The sequence below is a fragment of the Bos indicus genome, chromosome 8, assembly GCF_029378745.1.
Source record: "Bos indicus isolate NIAB-ARS_2022 breed Sahiwal x Tharparkar chromosome 8, NIAB-ARS_B.indTharparkar_mat_pri_1.0, whole genome shotgun sequence".
NCBI classification, from domain to species: Eukaryota; Metazoa; Chordata; class Mammalia; order Artiodactyla; family Bovidae; genus Bos; species Bos indicus.
In genome coordinates this window covers 41,037,753-41,056,602 of record NC_091767.1, presented here as the reverse complement: position 1 = coordinate 41,056,602, position 18,850 = coordinate 41,037,753, and the positions used below count along the sequence as shown (strand labels likewise).

Genomic DNA, 18,850 nt, shown 5'->3' with positions numbered 1-18,850 from the left:
TCTATACCCATCCAACAACCAAACTGTGAAATAAATTCCCTCTCAGACACAAAAGAGTGCAAAATATACCATTTCTTAGGATGTTACTGCAAGTCGTGCTTTAGCAAATAAAGAAAGAGTTTAAGACACTGATTTAGGAAACAGGAAAGCCAACATAACAGAGAAAAGGGAAATCCCAGGATGATGACAAAGGGATTGCCCAGGATGGGGCTGAGCAAAGACCATCCATTCCAGACTAGAGCAGGTCAGAATGATCTGAGACTTATTCAACGGGACACATAATCATTAAATGCAAGGAAATTAAATGAGTTTTACAAAAACGAAAAGTAATCACAGCTCACTAGATAGATCTGAATAGTTTTTATACGTCACGAGAATATAAACATTAATGATATATCAAAATTATAGCATAACTATTAGGTTGAAACGTACGAAGTTGCTGTTTTTGTAGATCAAAAATTCCACATAGTTCAACCTAGTGTATCAGGAGCCTCTGGGACAGAAAAAGTGTGTGTGTGCATGCACACAAGCATATGTTAAGGACTAACTAGAAAGAAAAGTGTGATACAAAAATGTTTAAAACTAAAAAAATCAAGAAACAGTAAAATAAACACTGCTTGCCTCTGAGAAGGAATAGAGGGAGGGTGAGGACTGCTTTTTTTTAAATAACAAACTTGCTAAACTGTTTTGACCTGTAGCAAACATCTAATAACACTAAATTTAATTTTTAAAAAATGTTTCTTGAAAAGGAAGGAAGGAAAAAAGGAAGAAAAGGGAAAGGAGAAAGAGAGAAAGAAAAGACAGTCCAGGAGGGAAGGCCAGGTGCACTTATCACACACACTTCAAGTTCTCAAGGGAGCACCTTTTGGAGAAAAGAGCAGGCTCTCCACTGCATTGCCATCAGAGACAGGAATACTCAAGGCCATTCTTCCTCCACGCAACAAACAACAAACAACAAACCACAGTGAGTGTAACTGCTCAATATGTACTTAATATTGGTAGGCTGTTGAACTATCTTCTTAAAATTATATATAACATTGTTCCAATAGTTCTTTGGATGATATGCCATAAGCTACTCTCTTCTGAATAATGTTCAGAGTCTTGAAATTGGTGATGACATCAATGATACCATTGTATTATACAGAACAGAGAGAAGAGTGTGCTGAGATTTATGTATAAAAGAAATAATTGTGACAGATGTCTTCATTTACACTGAGAGTCCAAGACCCTTCTCCATGATTCTGGCACTCCCCCTGCCCATCCCACTTCTATCTCCTGAGAAGAACATAACCTTGAGTCCTTCTGTCTATAATTTAAGAAAAGTTATCCCTTTACCCAAAGACTTATTTATATTGCAATTTCAAAAGCACATTTGCTAAAGATTTTCTTTGATACTGAGAAATTACAGGAAAATTATCTTTCTCACATATTTTCTCACCATTCTTTAGAAGAAATGACAGGCCAATGTATTCACAATCCAAAGGAGAACTATTAACTGGCACAAAATAACACTATTTTGTCAGTAGCTTTCCAAAACAAGCTCAGTGTCCCAAGTATGAATAAGCCTTGTAGTAAACATGTGATGATGAATTCATTCTCAATTTTTTAAGTGGCATGACTCAGACTTTCAGACCTTTAAGATAATTTAATTTTCATTAAACAGTATCAGTCACCATAACACCCAGGCACCTTCCAAAATATCACAAACGCAAAATCCCTTCCTGTAGGGTACAAACATCCTCTCCTTTATCAAATACTACCATAAGCCAATTACATAAAAATATGAGTGCCAACATTTCAATAAGAAAGAAATAGGAAGATGTGATAAAGAATAAGGAGGGGTGAAGAGGAGGAGAAAACCCAGTTAGAGTGGTCAAGTCAGAAACAAATGCTCTGTTTAGGACTTAAGAGGCTCTTTTGGAAGATGGATTATAGTTTGAGTGTTTATCTTTGTATCCCTATAGCCTATCTCAGAAAGAACTTGGCACACCAGAAAATGCTCAAGGAACATTTGCTGACTTTATCTAAGAACTGAACAAGGTCAGTTTTGGCACCCATTGTGCCAGAAAGTATTATCCGAATCATTTCTTCAACACAGCTGTGTTGGAGGGGCAGCTCAAGGAGATGCACAGCATCCTCTCTGGGAACAGCAGCTCCTTACCTGTTGTTGGACCGGTACTTGCTGTACCACCTGTGTAGGCACTGCTGCTTGACTAGCCACAGATGTCTGTAAAGTCACTGTCGAACCTGTGTCCGACCCGGTCTCTGACGTCTGCATGATGGTCTCTAAAATTTATTAAAACAGAAAGAAAGTTTAAAATGCTCTTCTCATATGACTAGATGCATCACATTGCTCTTAACATCCTACACTGAGACTAACTTTCTACTCCCAGAATATCTCTAACTCCACCCAACATGCTCTCTTGATATTCCATGCATGGTTATAGTCATGTTGACCACTTTTAAAATCAATATAGAAAATTTCTAATCTACATTTTAAAAATCTCCAGAAATACCTCTTATTTTGAGGCTATAAAGGTTGAACTTCAATGAGGTCTCATCTGTTATAAGCTGTTTCAAGCACACTATAAACTAGTCATATTGTAAATTATGTGAAGACTTAATTCTCATAACACAAACCTTAACTGGATGCAAATGTCATAAATTGTACTTTCTCAACACTTTTATAAACTATAGGATGTCACTGGAAGTGTACAATTTACAATAAATTATTTCTGAGGTCCAACTTTCGAACTCAATATTCACTGACTTTTAAAAATTAATGTGTATATATAAACCAATCGATATATCCTAAACTTAGCCACAGGATCAAGCTCACTGATTTTCTTGCCTGTGGGATGATATGGTGCTAAAATTACAGTTAAATTATATTCTTACACAAAGAAAGCCAAACAACAATAATGGTGAATATTTTGAAAGATAAGGAGGATCACTATTATCTAGTGACATTTGCAAACAAAGACACGAAATTTTACCATCTCTCATTCACAACATGGCATATTTTTCAGTTCTTATGTGCCTACCTTACTAAATTAAGGATTTAATAACTAAATCAGGATTAAATTTTACAGTGTACATTCAACAAATATGGTTTCTTAGACCCTGATATTCCCTTTTGTTACTTTTACAGTCAACAGAAAAAATATTAATTTCTTTGCTATTGAGCAGGGACCAGAATTCTAGTTTTCTTTCCTAGGGGAAAAAACAATACTTAATCGGTAGCTTAAGAAAAATACTGCATTATGGTTTAAATCCATGAACAGTATGATGAACATTAATTTTCCCAAAGAAAATTCTGAAAGAGCATTCAGTTCTTTCAGTAGAAAATTAACCCCTCTCAGCATCTTTTGTCACAGCATGACCTCTTCCAATTTTTCCCCAAACCTTTTCTATCATCTCATTCAATTTCAGAAACGGACCTCTGAAGATATCTAATCTAAACTTATTTCGTAAAAGAGAAAACTAAAGCCAGAGAGGTTAAGAGACTTGCTCAAGGTGACAGGGAGTAGAGAAAGGACTAGGCCTTTTCACTTAGAAGCTCTGCTTAGTTTTCTTTCTAGACCTTGATAATGATATAACTTTAGGTGATTGACTATTCTTATTCCACTGTTAGTCAAACCTCTAAAGCAGAACAATAAACCTTAATGCATACAAAAACATACAGCAGTAAAGCTAACACTGACAGAGTACTTAACATATGCTATGTTCTCTTCTAAATGCTTTACATGTTAATTCATAAACAACTCCACGTGAAAACCCAATGTGGTTGGTATAATTATAATCTCCATTTACAGACGAGGAACGTTATGCCCATACAGTGAAGGTATAGAGGGGCTACAGAAGGAAAGTGATGGTGACAGTGGCTACCACTCCATTTATTTGGGCCAGCTAATGTTCAGCTCACTGAAACTGAATTTATGGGAAAGCAAAACTAGTTGTCAGTTTCTCCAGTTTTCCAAAAGAAGACTTTTTTATGTGAAATAGCTAAAGATTGTGGCTAATAAAAAATGTAACACTGATCTCCAAACACACACACAGCCTTTTTTCTTCACTAGTATTAAGACCACGAATATGCCTGACAATATTTGAGAATGACAGTATTCACTACATAAAACTCTTGCCTAATTAAGATTACCTGGGGACTGCTGCTGCTGCTAAGTCGCTTCAGTCGTGTCCGACTCTGTGCGACCCCATAGACGGCAGCCCACCAGGCTCCCCCATCCCTGGGATTCTCCAGGCAAGAACACTGGAGTGGGTTGCCATTTCCTTCTCCTGGGGATTAGTGGTTCCCAAAATTGGGAGAGGGGATACACAAATTCAGAACTCTATCTGTACCTCTTCTTTATTCCATTGTAGAGGGAAGAAATACCCTCCCCCAAAAGAAAACACATGCCAATTTCCTTTAATTCATTACACACTTTTGGGCAATTGATGCCACTTGCACCGTAGCAGAGGGCTATTAGTGAGAGTGAGGTGACACCTTTCTGCAGGGAATGAGGAATGAACCAGACTGATATCATCTTCAGTGAGTTTTTCTTAGCTTCTCTTCCCAACTCCAAGAGAGGCATTGGTCAATTTAGTACACAAATGAGGAACACAGTTGCCAATTATGTTTTTGTGTTTAAGCTATTCAATCCAGGGTTGGATGAGATTCTTACAATGAAGTCACTCAAAGTAAAACCCTCTCCTGTTCATTCCAGTCTTGGCTAGGAACTTCACTGAGGCTCTTTCGTGTGTCCAGGGGTCTGTACAGAAGATCACCCTACACACTGTTTTTTGGTATATGACTCATAATTTGACAACCACTGTTTTAGACAAATAAATGTTAAGACTTTAAATAATGAAGATCTTTAAAAAATTAAATGCACTTTGAAAGTAATTCCTCAGTAATCACCTGAGAGAGCTTATCAGAAGATAAAAGGCACAGATTTGAAAACTGGGTGCCTATGGACCATATTAGACTCCATAGATGGGCTTTGGCATAGACTATCTATGCCAGCCTAGACTATCTACAAATTAAAATTTTTAACTGTCAGCCTTTAAAAACCAGAAAATTCTGTGTTAAAAGCCAAATTTCTAAATTCTCTTGAAAAATCTGAATATCTAGAAAAGGTAAGCCCATATTATGTGTTTTATACTCAAATTATTTATATGGCAATACATATGCTTGGCCTTTATAGGCATTTGAGGCATAAAAGAAACACCCAAGCTTTGACTACTTTACTAATAGGAATGTTTAACTTTTAGATGATTGGAACTAAAATCTTTATAATTTAACTTCATCTCTGGGTCAGCTGAGGCCCAGAGATGTTAAGTCACTGAACCGAGACCAAATAGCTGTTGGAAGTAAAAAAAAGAGGGTATGGACATCACACTGAAGCTCATGCACTGAACTACTAACAAACTAGAAGTCCTGAGTTTCATAATTGACACTGAATAGACCAGAAGTGAAGGGAATTTAAAAAAGCAAATTGGTAAACTTTTAGAATGAGAAAGAAGGAAAAAGATCCCAATTATTTAATAGGAGCAACCTTTACAGAATACAATGGGGAAAATAAGATGGAGAGAAAATGATGGCCTATATACCTTAAAGTTAGACAGTCATGAAGAAATTTCCATCCAGCTTCTCGCTCTAGAATATACCACATCAAAAGCAACACAGAAAGACCAATCCAGAACATTCAATAACTTTCCAGAATATCTACTGTTTACTCCCAAGTTACTGCTCATCATCTAATCTCCTTGGCTCCTGAATTACAGGGTCATGCCAATTGATAAGAACTTAGTCTCCCAGTTTGGTCTCTACCCTTCCTTAATAGACACAACTTAATTATCCTCTGATTTCATTTTCTTCCTCAAGTTTGCAGAAGAGGTTCTCTCCACCAAAGCCTCAGGCCTTCAAAGGATCTTGGTCACATCCCTCCCAGAGACTGGCTCAAAAAGTTATAACAAAAAAACACTCACAATCCCATAGTTAGGTCTCTCATTAACTAGTCTTTTCCAGGTGCCACACAATATGCTAGCAGCTTGAAATATATCTTCTCATTTAATCCTCAAAAGACCCCTACAATGGTAATGCTATTATTTCCAATTAAAAGATGAGAAAACTGAAGCACAAATTGATTAAAAACTTGCTGAAAGTCACACAGTTGCTAAGAGTAAGTGTCTAAATTCAAATCCAGATTTGCTTTACTCTAAAGCCCATGTTATCATATACCACACACATGTCATAATGTACATTACTGAATACTTTGCAAAATCACAATGAAAGGCTTCCAAATGAAAAGCTAGAGATAACTGGTCTGAACAGAAAATCTTAGGGATTCTCAAACTATCCTATTTGATCTATAATAGTGAGACATCTCTTCTCTCTCTGACATCGAACGCAGGAAGCATTCTCTTTCTACTGAGACATAATACAACTGAACTGAGCTATCAGAGAAGCCTCATTGCCCATTTGGTAAAGAATCCGCCTGCAATGCAGGAGACCCTGGTTCGATTCCTGGGTCGGGACAATCCCCTGGAGAAGGGATGGGCTACCCACTCCAGTATTCTTGGGCATCCCTTGTAGCTCAGTTGGTAAAGAATCCACCTGCAATGCAGGAGACCTGGGTTCGACCCCTGGGTTGAGAACATCCCCTGGAGAAGGGAAAGGCTACCCACTCCAGTATTCTGGCTTGGAGAATTCCATGGACTGTATAGTCCATGGGGTCACAAAGAGTCAGACACAACTAAGCCACCTTCACTTTCATTTTCAATAAATCCCAACTAGTGTTTTTCCAGAGGCATTTTAACTGATTAATTCAGAAGACCTGATTTAATAGCAGATCAATTTGAATGTTAAAGCATGCTGAGAAGTGTAAGCTTCCCGCCAAATTCTCCTAAACAGATCATTTAAACCCACTGACACATGCAGAGTATTTTGGTAGCTTTCCAACATTACTTGAAAGCACAGACCATCACATGAGGGTAGTGTCTTAACATGCTTCATTTGTAGGTTTTGTTTTAGATCCAGTATAAAGGACTGTGTGTACATCTGAGGTGTTCCCATTCATCTAATGGTGGTTTCTGATGTTTTGTTTATGTTTGGGAGTAATTTGGTTAGTTTAGTTCCTTCATAGCCCCCTTTCAAGTGATATTTGTTTATCAGCCACAAATGCTGTCACATTAATCCATTTTGATAAGCTAAATAAACCCCTGCCGTTTGTCCATGATGCAGTCCATATGTAAATAAGTTGTATATTCTTGCAGGAGAGAAATGCACAATTTCAGTCTAGTCATCCTTGCCTAATGTGGCTGTCAGGTGTGTCAAGAGCAACAGATGCTTGTTTGACAAAGGACCTTTTTATTCTGGCTAATTAAGCAGTTGGACACACCCGCCTGTTAACGGTTTTTGCTTTGTATGGCCAGCTCTGGCTGAATCATGCGAATCTACAGCTAAATAGGCCACATTTTGAAAGAAGGCTAATTAACCCTTGGAAAAGGGAAAAGAATATTGCAAAAACCCAGCTGCTGAATGCCGCAAGATTACCATTCTGCAACCTGATGGGCAAAACCCAGGCAAAGCAAATGTGTTTGGAACAAACACACATTATTGCAAGTTTCAAGGCATTCAAGTGTTCTTTGTGAAACTTCCTGAAGATTATTTAATACACTCAAATTCACAGCTGGATTTCTTTCATCACACACAATGTACATGCCAGATTAAATGGTTTAATAGTCTGACCTAATCAATTACTTATCAAACAGAACTATATAACTGGGCTAGCTTAAAAGTACATAGTATCATCTAATTTTTATTGGGTTTTTTTATCCTGAAATAATTTGCTTTCCAAAAAAAAAGCAAAGTCTGCAAAGCTTGGTCCCAGTATACTGACTGTATTGTCATTACACACCAAGGAATGTAACAAGTTTTAATTCAGTTCAGTTCAAAATAAAAACCTGTAATTTGAATACAACATAGAATTATCTTCCTTTATCCTTAGTACAGAAAAGCAAAAGATGGTAATTCCAATTTCTATTTCAACCAAATTAACCAATATTATTATGATAGTTAGTTATTGGTATAGTAAAAATAAATCACACCTAAAATGTGACATTAAAGAATAAATTACTTAGAAACCTGGTTCAACATAAGACCATAGGAATGCTATTTACAGAACAAAAAGTCATAATTTAAAATTATTACTTTTATAATACAGAATAAGGAGTTTAACATCAGTGTGCTTTCACAGAGAAACATCCAAAATCACAACAAAACTTTTTCAGTATGAGATTATTACTAATACTCTGATTAAGCATCAGTATTCTTGAGTAAATGTTAGAAAATAAATAAGAGCATATATAACACCCATAGCATTGAAAACCTCTACTTATTAAAATTAGACAACTGAGTCATGATTTTGGGAAACAAAATAGCTGATACATACTTTCCTGAACACAAAACCAGTATGAAATATACATTTCTGACTATTCTGAAGTGGATGATGAAAATATTAAGATCATTCCAATTCTTTAGGAAAAAACTAAGAATATTAAGCTTTTTTCAAAGTTGACAATATAATGAAAAATAATGAGGTATATTAGAAATTATATATAGGGTTAAAATAATGTGGTTTTCTTTTTTTGAAACTGACAAAACTTTATTGGGCTGAATAATATACCTACAAATGTAAAACACTATATCTTGGCTTTTTTTTTTTTTCACTTCACTAGCACAAATGAAAACAAACTGGTTAAACTACAAACTAACAGTCAGCTCTTTTTACTTGAAATATACCTCTGTGAAAAGTTTACTCATTGTAAATAAAGCACAGGGCTTTCTCAAATCAGTAAATCAAGTAACTAAAGAGATGTAAAACAAAAATTTCTTATTTTCTATATTATAAAAGCTCTGCTTCTTTTTTAGATTTGATGCTATAATCCTTCTGTGTACATTTAATCTTTTGTACTAAATTGATCTGTAGAAAAATGATGGAATGATAATAGTGTAGACTGCTTGGCAGTCATCTTCCTATGATAACTGATGACAGAGATTAATCTTGGCAATGATTAATCAGCACACTGGTAACATATACAGTTTGCCTGGGTAACTTTTTTCACTCTTCAAGCAAAAGTTTTCTCTTTGATTCAGAAATAGATTATGAAAAACTGTTCTTTGGAGAAAACAAATCAAATTAAATAACTTTAACATTTTTTATCTTAATGGACTAATTAAAAAATGTAACAACCTATTAACACATTACTGAAACCACACTGCTGAAATGATGTAAGAATTTTGTTATTTGTTTCTAGTTATCAAGAGAGACTATTATCAGTTACAGAGGTAATTCCTGGGAAAAGAGACCTACGTGCTTGTCCAGTCTACTGCTGAGGCCATCCTGCCTGGCATTTTCTCGCACTCACTCTGACAAATTAAAAGGCCAATCAGTCTTACCTAGGTGACATATGCTTAAAAAAAAAAAAAAAAGGAGCACTCAGATAACAGCTAAAAGAAAAGAAAACCAATGAACAAAAATTTCTGAATATCCTATACTTTTTCTTACTAGAAGAAGAGTCTGAGAACAAAATGATGCAACATACAGAAAGATTCTTACCAAAATCTATGAGACAAATCTATAAATGTTTCTTATTATTGGTCAATTCAATCCTGACAGGGACTAGAACCTATTAAACGGAGTATTTAATGATGACAGCACTTAGAATTAAAAAACAAAGAGCATTTTATCATAAATCAATCATTTTCATTACTAGAGACAGTAATAAGAATAGCTAGCATATGTTGAGCATTTCCTATGTGATAGATGCTTTGCATCTTTGCATACACTGAACCTTAATTTCAACCATTAAGTAGATATTCTCATTTTATAGCAGAGAAAAGCCTTCAGTTCAGTTCAGTTCAGTCGCTCAGTCGTGTCCGACTCTTTGTGACCCCATGAATTGCAGCACACCAGGTCTCCCTGTCCATCACCAACTCCCGGAGTTCACTCAAACTCAGAATTATGTAATTTGCTGACAATCACAGAACTATTAAGAGATAAAGAAAGGATTCAAGTTCAGGTCTGCCTCACTCCAATAATGGCACCCTGACACTGGATCCCAGGCAGCAATATAAACAGCTAGACAGGTGAGGCTATTTTAGTGAAATCATCAAGATAAAGTATTCTATGGAGACTTTGGGTGCTAAGAAAGAATTCTGAATTTGAACAAATGGACACAAATATCACATGAACTGTAAGTATGTACTATGCCTAGTATTTGATCACTATGTAACCAAAGTTATGTTTATGACATAGAAAAGCATATCATGGGTTAAAAGAGATATGTACTAACCTTGTGTTCAGAAAATATTTATAGATGGAAGAGGAAATAATATGAGACTTGTTTCCTTTTAAGAATTTAAATTTGTCTTAAAAAAACAGTCAAATGGACCCATTTAGGCTAGTATCTCTATATAATATAATAATAATATCTCTATATAATATAATATAATAATATATAATATAATATAATATATAATAATAATATAATATAATATCTCTATATAATATCTCTATATAATAATATAATCTCTAATAATATACTAATATACACAAATACAAAGATGTTCACTCAAGTATTATTTATGACAGTCAATAATAACTGAAATGTCTGTAATGGGGGAACTAATAAATTCTTCTATTCTATATTCCTATAATGGAACACTCTATAGATCTATAAAAGTCAGCATGGGAAGATGTTCATAATACTTAAGTATAAGAAGCAGGATGCCAAATAATATGCAGCCCATGGTATAATTTTATTCACAGATATAAAATGGCATGCTACTGCTGCTGCTGCTGCTAAGTCACTTCAGTCGTGTCTGACTTTGGGTGATCTCATAGACAGAAGCGCACCAGGCTCCCCCATCCCTGGGATTCTCCAGGCAAGAACACTGGAGTGGGTTGCCATTTCCTTCTCCAATGCAGGAAAGTGAAAAGTGAAAGTGAAGTCGCTCAGTCGTGTCTGACTCTTAGTGACCCCATGGAGTGCAGCCCACCAGGCTCCTCCGTCCATGGGATTTTCCAGGCAAGAGTACTGGAGTGGGGTGCCACTGCCTTGTCCGTAAAATGGCATGGTTTGGTAAAATTCTTGAGGGTATACAGTGACAACAGTGTAACTCCTAAGGACTCCTGAATACAAGCTTTCCCAAACCAATGATCTTAACTTTGGGTGGCCTCAAGCTAACCACAGGCTTACTGGTCAAAAGCAACATGAGCTCCAGAGACTCATCCTACCCTGAAGCCATCCCAAAAAGTCAGTTTTGTAGTCTGTAAAATAGCCCTTATAATCCCCAAAATACCTGTATAGTATTTGATCCTTTCAGTAAGTAAAAGTTCTGTCTGCCTTCCTACTAAGTGGCTCAAAATTCCCAAAGTGCTCTAAAAACCAACATTTTCAATATTTCTAATGGAACAGGCTACATGCAAAACAATGAAATCAGATAATTCTTTAACACCATACACAAAAATAAGCTCAAAATGGATTACAGACCTAAATGTGAGACTATACACTATAAAATTCCTAGAGGAAAACATAGGCAGAACACTCTGACATAAATTGCAGCAGTATCTTTTTTGATCAATCTCCCAGGATAATGTAAATAAAAATGAAAATATACAAATGGGACTGACTTAAACTCAAAAGCTTTTGCACAGCAAAGGAAACAATAAACAAGATGAAAAGACAACCCACAGATGGGGAGAAAATATTTGCAAATGATGTGGCCTACAAGGGATTAGTATCCAAAATTTATAACCAGCTCATGATGCTTAACAGCATCAAAACAAACAACTCAGTTAACAAATAGGCAGAAGACTTATATAGGTACTTCTCCAAAGAAGACATACAGATGGCCAAGAGGCACATAAAAAGATGTTCAACATCACTAATTATTAGAGAAATGAAAAACAAAACTACAATGAGCTGTCACCTCACACTAGCCAGAATGGCTATCATCAAAAAATCCACAAAGAATAAATGCTGGGAGAGTGTGAAGAGAAAGGAACCCTCCTACACTGTTGGTGGGAATGTAAATTGGTACAGCTACTATGGAGAACAGTACAGAGGTTCCGTAAAGAACTGAAAATAAGAGCTATCATATAACCCTGCAATCCCACTTCTGGGTATATAACCAGAGAAAAACATGATCTGAAAGGATACAAACACCCCAGTGTTCACTGGTGTGTGAACAATACCCAAGACATGGAAGCAGCATGTGCATCAACAGAGGAACAGATAAAATGTGGTACATATATAAAATGGACTACTACTCAGTCCATTGTACCTATGTACACATAATTATTTTAAAAGAATTAAATAATGCCATTTGCAGCAACATGGGTAGACCGAGAGATTGTCATACTGAATGATATGATATCCCTTCTATGTAGAAGCTATAAGAAATGACACAGATGAATTTACTTACAAAACAGAAACAGACACACAGACTTAAGAGAACGAACTTATGGTTGCCGGTGGAAGGGATGGGTGGAAGGAATAGTTAGGGAGTTTGGGATGGACATATATACTCTGCTATATTTAAAATGGATAACCAACCAGGATCTACTGTATAGCACATGGAATTCCACTCAACTGTTATGTAGCAGCCTGGATGGGAGGAGAGTTTGATGGAGAACTGATACATGTACTTGTATGGCTGAGTCCCCTTGCTGTTCCCCCCAAACTATCACAACATTGTTAACTGGCTATATTCTGTGCTGTGCTTAAGCCCTCAGTCATGTCCAACTCTTTGCAACTCCATGGACTGTAGCCCGCCAGGCTCCTCTGTCCATGAGGATTCTCCAGGCAAGAATACTGGAGTGGGATGCCATGCCCTTCTCCAGGGGATCTTCCCAACCCAGGAATCGAACTGGGGTCTCCTGCCTTGCAGGTAGATTCTTTACCAGTTGAGCTACCAGGGAAGCCCAACTGGCTATACCTCAATACAAAATAAGAAGTTAAAAAACATTATATGGAGATTATATCTACAGGTCCATTCATTGCTAGTGCCACGAACTTGGTCATATTTCTGCTGAAAGAAGGAAATCAATGGTAATACACATTCCCAAATGTTAAATATGATCCCTTTCTTATGACATTGCCTGGTACTTATTGTCCAATTCAGAATAAAGACATGAATTTCAATTCTGTTCCCACATACTGAAACTCATAAAAGCAGTGGTGCCCTTTCCATAGATCTCAAACTGAGAAGGGGATATAGGTGGGGAATTTAGGTGTTTAGTGTCTCTTTTAAAACAAGCCTAGTGACATCTGGTTTCTTCTTCCTACACACCCTAAACTTTATTAAAAAGTTTTTTTTTCCCTATACTCAGTAGTGGGCTTTATCCACACACATGAAATTATTCACTTTCAGCCTTATGATTTGTGTTGATAAAGAAAAATATGGTGGCCAGCTGGGGCTCCCAAATAAATGGTCTTACTTTAGATGGGATGAGAGCAAAGAGAGAGGAAACACTGGCTTAAAAGGTAGCCTACTTAAAGAACCACAAAAGAAAGCAAACAGGTAATGCTGTCTCCAAACAGGATTTCCTTTGGATTTAACAGGGAGTGAAGTAAAACACGAATTCTTAATTTTCTTCACACCAAAAAAGGCTTCAATAACAACTTTTTCTTGGATTCTCTTTCCCACGCAAGAAATTTTTCTATTTTTTTCTACCTCTTATTTCTTTTTCTTTTTATAAAAGTAAAGAATAGAGCCTTTTGCAGTTCCTAACTATTGCAATGACAGGCTCAAAGAGATCAACACATCTAAAAGGGGATATAATACTGTATAATAACATTGCTAATAATGGAAATAATATACCCCACTAAATGTACAATATCTTAAAAGAACTAAACTCTCATTACTGCCATTTTTTGGTGAATGTAGTGAACATGGGAGAGAGGGTAGACTTCAAAAAAACCTATATATTCATACATACATAAATACTGGAAATAACTGCTCTAAAACATAATACTATTATTAATCAAGTGAAATAGTTACACTGACTTTCATTATAAAATGCATATGTACACACTTAGAAAAAAAGGCTTGGATAAAAGATGAAAATTAAAATAGATTGAAGATTCTACCCAACTCTGTTCGCCCTCAAACTTAACCAGAAAATTACTTCTAAAAATGAATAATACTTGAAATAAGTCAATAATACTGAACTAAAGACACTTCCTTCAAGCTTCTTTTTTGGAATTGGTGATGCACTCCTTTCAATTCACTCTAAAGCATTTTCATGGCTTCAAAAGCAAGAGTTCCTTCTAAAGCCTTAGGCCTTAGGCTATCTCATAAATCTATGGTTAAGACCCCTTAACTGGGGATATTAATATGCAAATCACCTGTAAATTCTCTATTATTAAAAGCTATTGTCATTATGTAATGTTTTATATAATTGTAAAATTTTACATGATGCGTTTCATTTCTACCCTCCCTCCTCTTCTTACACTTTGGGGATCTCCCCAGGGGACTAAAACAGAACTCTTCCTTTAACCCTTAAAATACCTTCAACAGTGACTGTTCTATCATTTCTTTTATCACCAAACTTTTCTCTCTCAATTCCCAAATCTAATCAATTACGGAGGCCAATGATTCTGCTTCTTTGTCTCTCAAAATTGACTCACATTATCTTCATCTCTTCAGCTTCAGAGTGGAGGTCAGTTCCTGCAATAGGTTCCCAGTGCCCTTAGGATGAACAGCAAAGCCCTCAACAAGGGTATGTAAGAAAGACTCTTTAGAATATAGCTCCCGCCTACCATCTCCAGAGAGTACTAAATACAAGCTGCTGCTGCTGCTGCTAAGTCGCTTCAGTCGTGACGGACTCTGTGCGACCCTATGGACAGCAGCCCACCAGGCTCCTCCATCCACAGGATTCTCTAGGCAAGAACACTGGAGTGGGTTACCACTTCCTTCTCCAAAATACAAGTTAGCCATATGGAACTACTCTCGGCTTCCTGATCCCAGGGCTTTTGCACAGGAAGTTCTCTTTGACTCAAATGTGCCTTCCCACCTCTTCACTTTATCTTTCAGATCTCAGAATACCTTCCACTTCCCCCAGACACTCTCCCAAACCCCATCACTATTCCCTCTCCGTGACCCCTCTGCTTCCAAATAAGTCTGGATCTGGTATTTGAGTGTTCCTATAGCATCTTACTTTTACTCAGCTAGCAACAATATTAGATGCAGTTTAACTGTCTCTCCAGATGATTATAAAAACCATGAGCACATGGACTATGCTTATCTTTTTCACCTACAAATATGTAACACTGCCTAACACACAGAGGATCTTCAATTTGTTGAATGAACAGATGAATCTACAAGGAGGATGAGTTTAAGACCCTGCAGAAACAGTACTATTAGAGCACACTATATCAGGTGCATTTAATATTTAAAAATTGTGAAAAAATATAGTTTTCTCAAACCTGGGTGTTCATTGGAAGGACTGATGCTGAAGCTGAAACTCCAATATTTATGTAAGGATTTTGCACCTCATGCGAACAGTTGACTCATTGGAAAAGACCCTGATGCTGGTAGGGATTGCAAGCAGGAGAAGAAGGGGATGACAGAGGATGAGATGGCTGGATGGCATCATCGACTCGATGGACATGAGTTTGAGTGAACTCCGGGAGTTGGTGATGGACAGGGAGGCCTGGTATGCTGCAATTCATGGGGTTGCAAAGAGTCGGACACAACTGAGTGACTGAACTGAACTGAGAGCCATTTACAACCAAGTTATTTATTAGGAATATTTTCTCCTAATTTTCTAATGTGACTTCACTTTCAATTCCGATTATGGCAGAATTTTATAACTCCCATATTCTAATATTTGTATGCCTTAACAGATTTTGTGTATAGTATCAACAATACATTTGACATTCAACTGGGCTGTACTGATAAATATTTGTTGACAAATATCTGTGGTGAAGCTGCTGTGGAAAAATTAAAACTAATTAATGTGTGTGCTTAGTTGCTTGGTCATCTTCAACTCCTTGCAATCCCATGGACTATACAGCCTGCCAGGCTCCTTTGTCCATGGGGATTCTCCAGGAAAGAATATTGGAGTGTGTTGTCATGCTTCTCCAGGGGAATCTTCCCCGCTCGGAAATCAAACCAAGGTCTCCCACACTGCAGGCAGATTCTTTACCATCTGAGCTACCAGGGAAGCCCATGAATACTGGAGTGGGTAGCCTATCCTTTTCCAGGGGATCTTCCCAACCCAGGAATCGAACCAGGGTCTCCTGCATTGGAGGCAGATTCTTTACTAGCTGAGCTACCAGGAAAGCCTAATTAATCAGATCAGATCAGATTAGATCAGTCGCTCATCGTGTCCGACTCTTTGAGACCCCATGAATCGCAGCATGCCAGGCCTCCCTGTCTGTCACCAACTCCCAGAGTTCACTGAGACTCACATCTATCGAGTCAGTGATGCCATCCAGCCATCTTATCCTCTGTCATCCCCTTCTCCTCTTGCCCCCAATCCCTCCCAGCATCAGAGTCTTTTCCAATGAGTCAACTCTTCACATGAGGTGGCCAAAGTACTGGAGTTTCAGCTTTAGCATCATTCCTTCCAAAGAAATCCCAGGGCTGACCTCCTTCAGAATGGACTGGTTGGAACTCCTTGCAGTCCAAGGGACTCTCAAGAATCTTCTCCAATACCACAGTTCAAAAGCATCAATTCTTTGGTGCTCAGCCTTCTTCACAGTCCAACTCTCACATCCATACATGACCACTGGAAAAACCATAACCTTGACTAGACGGACCTTTGTTGGCAAAGTAATGTCTCTGCTTTTCAATATGCTATCTAGGTTGGTCATAACTTTCCTTCCAAGGAGTAAGCGTCTTTAATTTCATGGCTGCAGTCACCATCTGCAGTGATTTTGGAGCCCAGAAAAATAAAGTCTGACACTCTTTCCACTGTTTCCCCATCTATTTCCCATGAAGTGATGGGACTGTATGCCATGATCTTAGTTTTCTGAATGTTGAGCTTTAAGCCAACTTTTTCACTCTCCTCTTTCACTTTCATCAAGAGGCTTTTGAGTTCCTCTTCACTTTCTGCCATAAGGGTGGTGTCATCTGCATATCTGAGGTTATTGATATTTCTCCTGGCAATCTTGATTCCAGCTTGTGTTTCTTCCAGTCCAGTGTTTCTCATGATGTATTCTGCATATAAGTTAAATAAGCAGGGTGACAATACACAGCCTTGACATACTCCTTTTCCTATTTGGAACCAGTCTATTGTTCCATGTCCAGTTCTAACTGTTGCTTCCTGACCTGCATACAGATTTCTCAAGAGGCAGATCAGGTGGTCTGGTATTCCCATCTCTTGAAGAATTTTCCACAGTTGATTGTGATCCACACAGTCAAAGGCTTTGGCATAGTCAATAAAGCAGAAATAGATGTTTTTCTGGAACTCTCTTGCTTTTGTGATGATCCAGCAGATGTTGGCAATTTGATCTTTGGTTCCTCTGCCTTTTCTAAAACCAGCTTGAACATCAGGAAGTTCATGGTTCACGTATTGCTGAAGCCTGGCTTGGAGAATTTTGAGCATTACTTTACTAGCGTGTGAGATGAGTGCAATTGTGCAGTAGTTTGAGCATCCTTTGGCATTGCCTGTCTTTGGGATTGGAATGAAAACTGACCTTTTCCAGTCCTGTGGCCACTGCTGAGTTTTCCAGATTTGCTGGCATATTGAGTGCAGCACTTTCACAGCATCATCTTTCAAGATTTGGAATAGCTCAACTGGAATTGTGTCACCTCCACTAGTTTTGTTCACAGTGATGATGCTTGCCTAATTAATACTTCTTACCAAAATTTCAAAAGCTTTTGTGACTATTTAGTGCAGTGTAATTTGTGATAAATTTTATATGTAATTAATACAAACATATTTCAGGCAGATGATAATTTGGAAAACTGGTTCTTAGCTAACTAATAAATCAGAGTACTTGGAAAACTTAACAAAATTGCCACCCAATGAATTTCATGTTTCAGCAAACTGCTCTTAGAAGAAATATCCATTCAGTAAATTGATCACTCAGTAAAAAAAAAAAAAAAACCTGGAGAAGAGGGCATATAATAGATTTTCAGATAAATGCTCTACTTCTCAAAATCACAGCATTTAAGGCTAAAAAGTATCCGCAAGGTCATATGGTTCAGGTCCCCATTTCACAGGGAATCTGAGACCAATAAACCAAATGGATCCATCAGTTAGTAGCAGAGTTGGCATTAGAACTCAAAACTCCCAATTCCCAGTCAATAGCTCTTTCTAACAAACTATGGTGCATAAGAGAAGAAAGAAGGAATGCATGCAAAAAGAAGTAGGAAGGCCTGTCAAAAGCTCAAACTGCTTCTTACACAATGAAAGAAATGCACATAACATGGAGAATGAAACCCTAAAATAAGTGAGTCTCTTAGACATTTTCAAGTTTCTTTCTCACATAAATGATTAAGGTATTCTTTGAAGATGTTTAACAAGAGTTCAAGTACGGCAAACGTGTGTGTGTATGGAGATGCTAACTAAAATGGGTCACTGGATTTTATATTCTGTAGAGATTCTGAATCCTCTTGCAAAATTGTCTTTTGTCTTTTGTGTTTTCATGTGTCTATTCCTCATATACATGAAGCATCTAAGTGACCTAGGTTCAGTATTTTATTATTACACGGAATATCAGAGTGTTTCAGGTTCGACTTTCATTATTACATTATCTCTGTCTGTAGCCTATAGCACACAAACTGACTGTGTTTATACTGAAATAAAGAAATTAAAAAGGCTAATTTCTAGTT

At 37.2% G+C, this 18,850-nt stretch overlaps 1 protein-coding gene across 8 annotated transcripts in view; it reads right to left on the bottom strand.

The window, feature by feature from the left end:
- The window catches only part of RFX3 (regulatory factor X3), a 337,765-nt gene that overhangs the window by 198,567 nt on the left and 120,348 nt on the right, over nucleotides 1–18,850 (bottom strand). For 7 of the 8 annotated variants that reach the window (XM_070794588.1, XM_070794586.1, XM_070794585.1 and 4 more), the window contains one exon: nucleotides 2,162–2,286. In XM_070794588.1, coding sequence (XP_070650689.1) covers nucleotides 2,162–2,278 — 117 coding nt within the window. In that variant the 5' untranslated portion in view covers nucleotides 2,279–2,286. Of the gene's footprint in view, nucleotides 1–2,161; nucleotides 2,287–9,371; nucleotides 10,440–18,850 lie in introns of those variants that run through there. The other variant, XM_070794590.1, reaches the window with a different exon arrangement.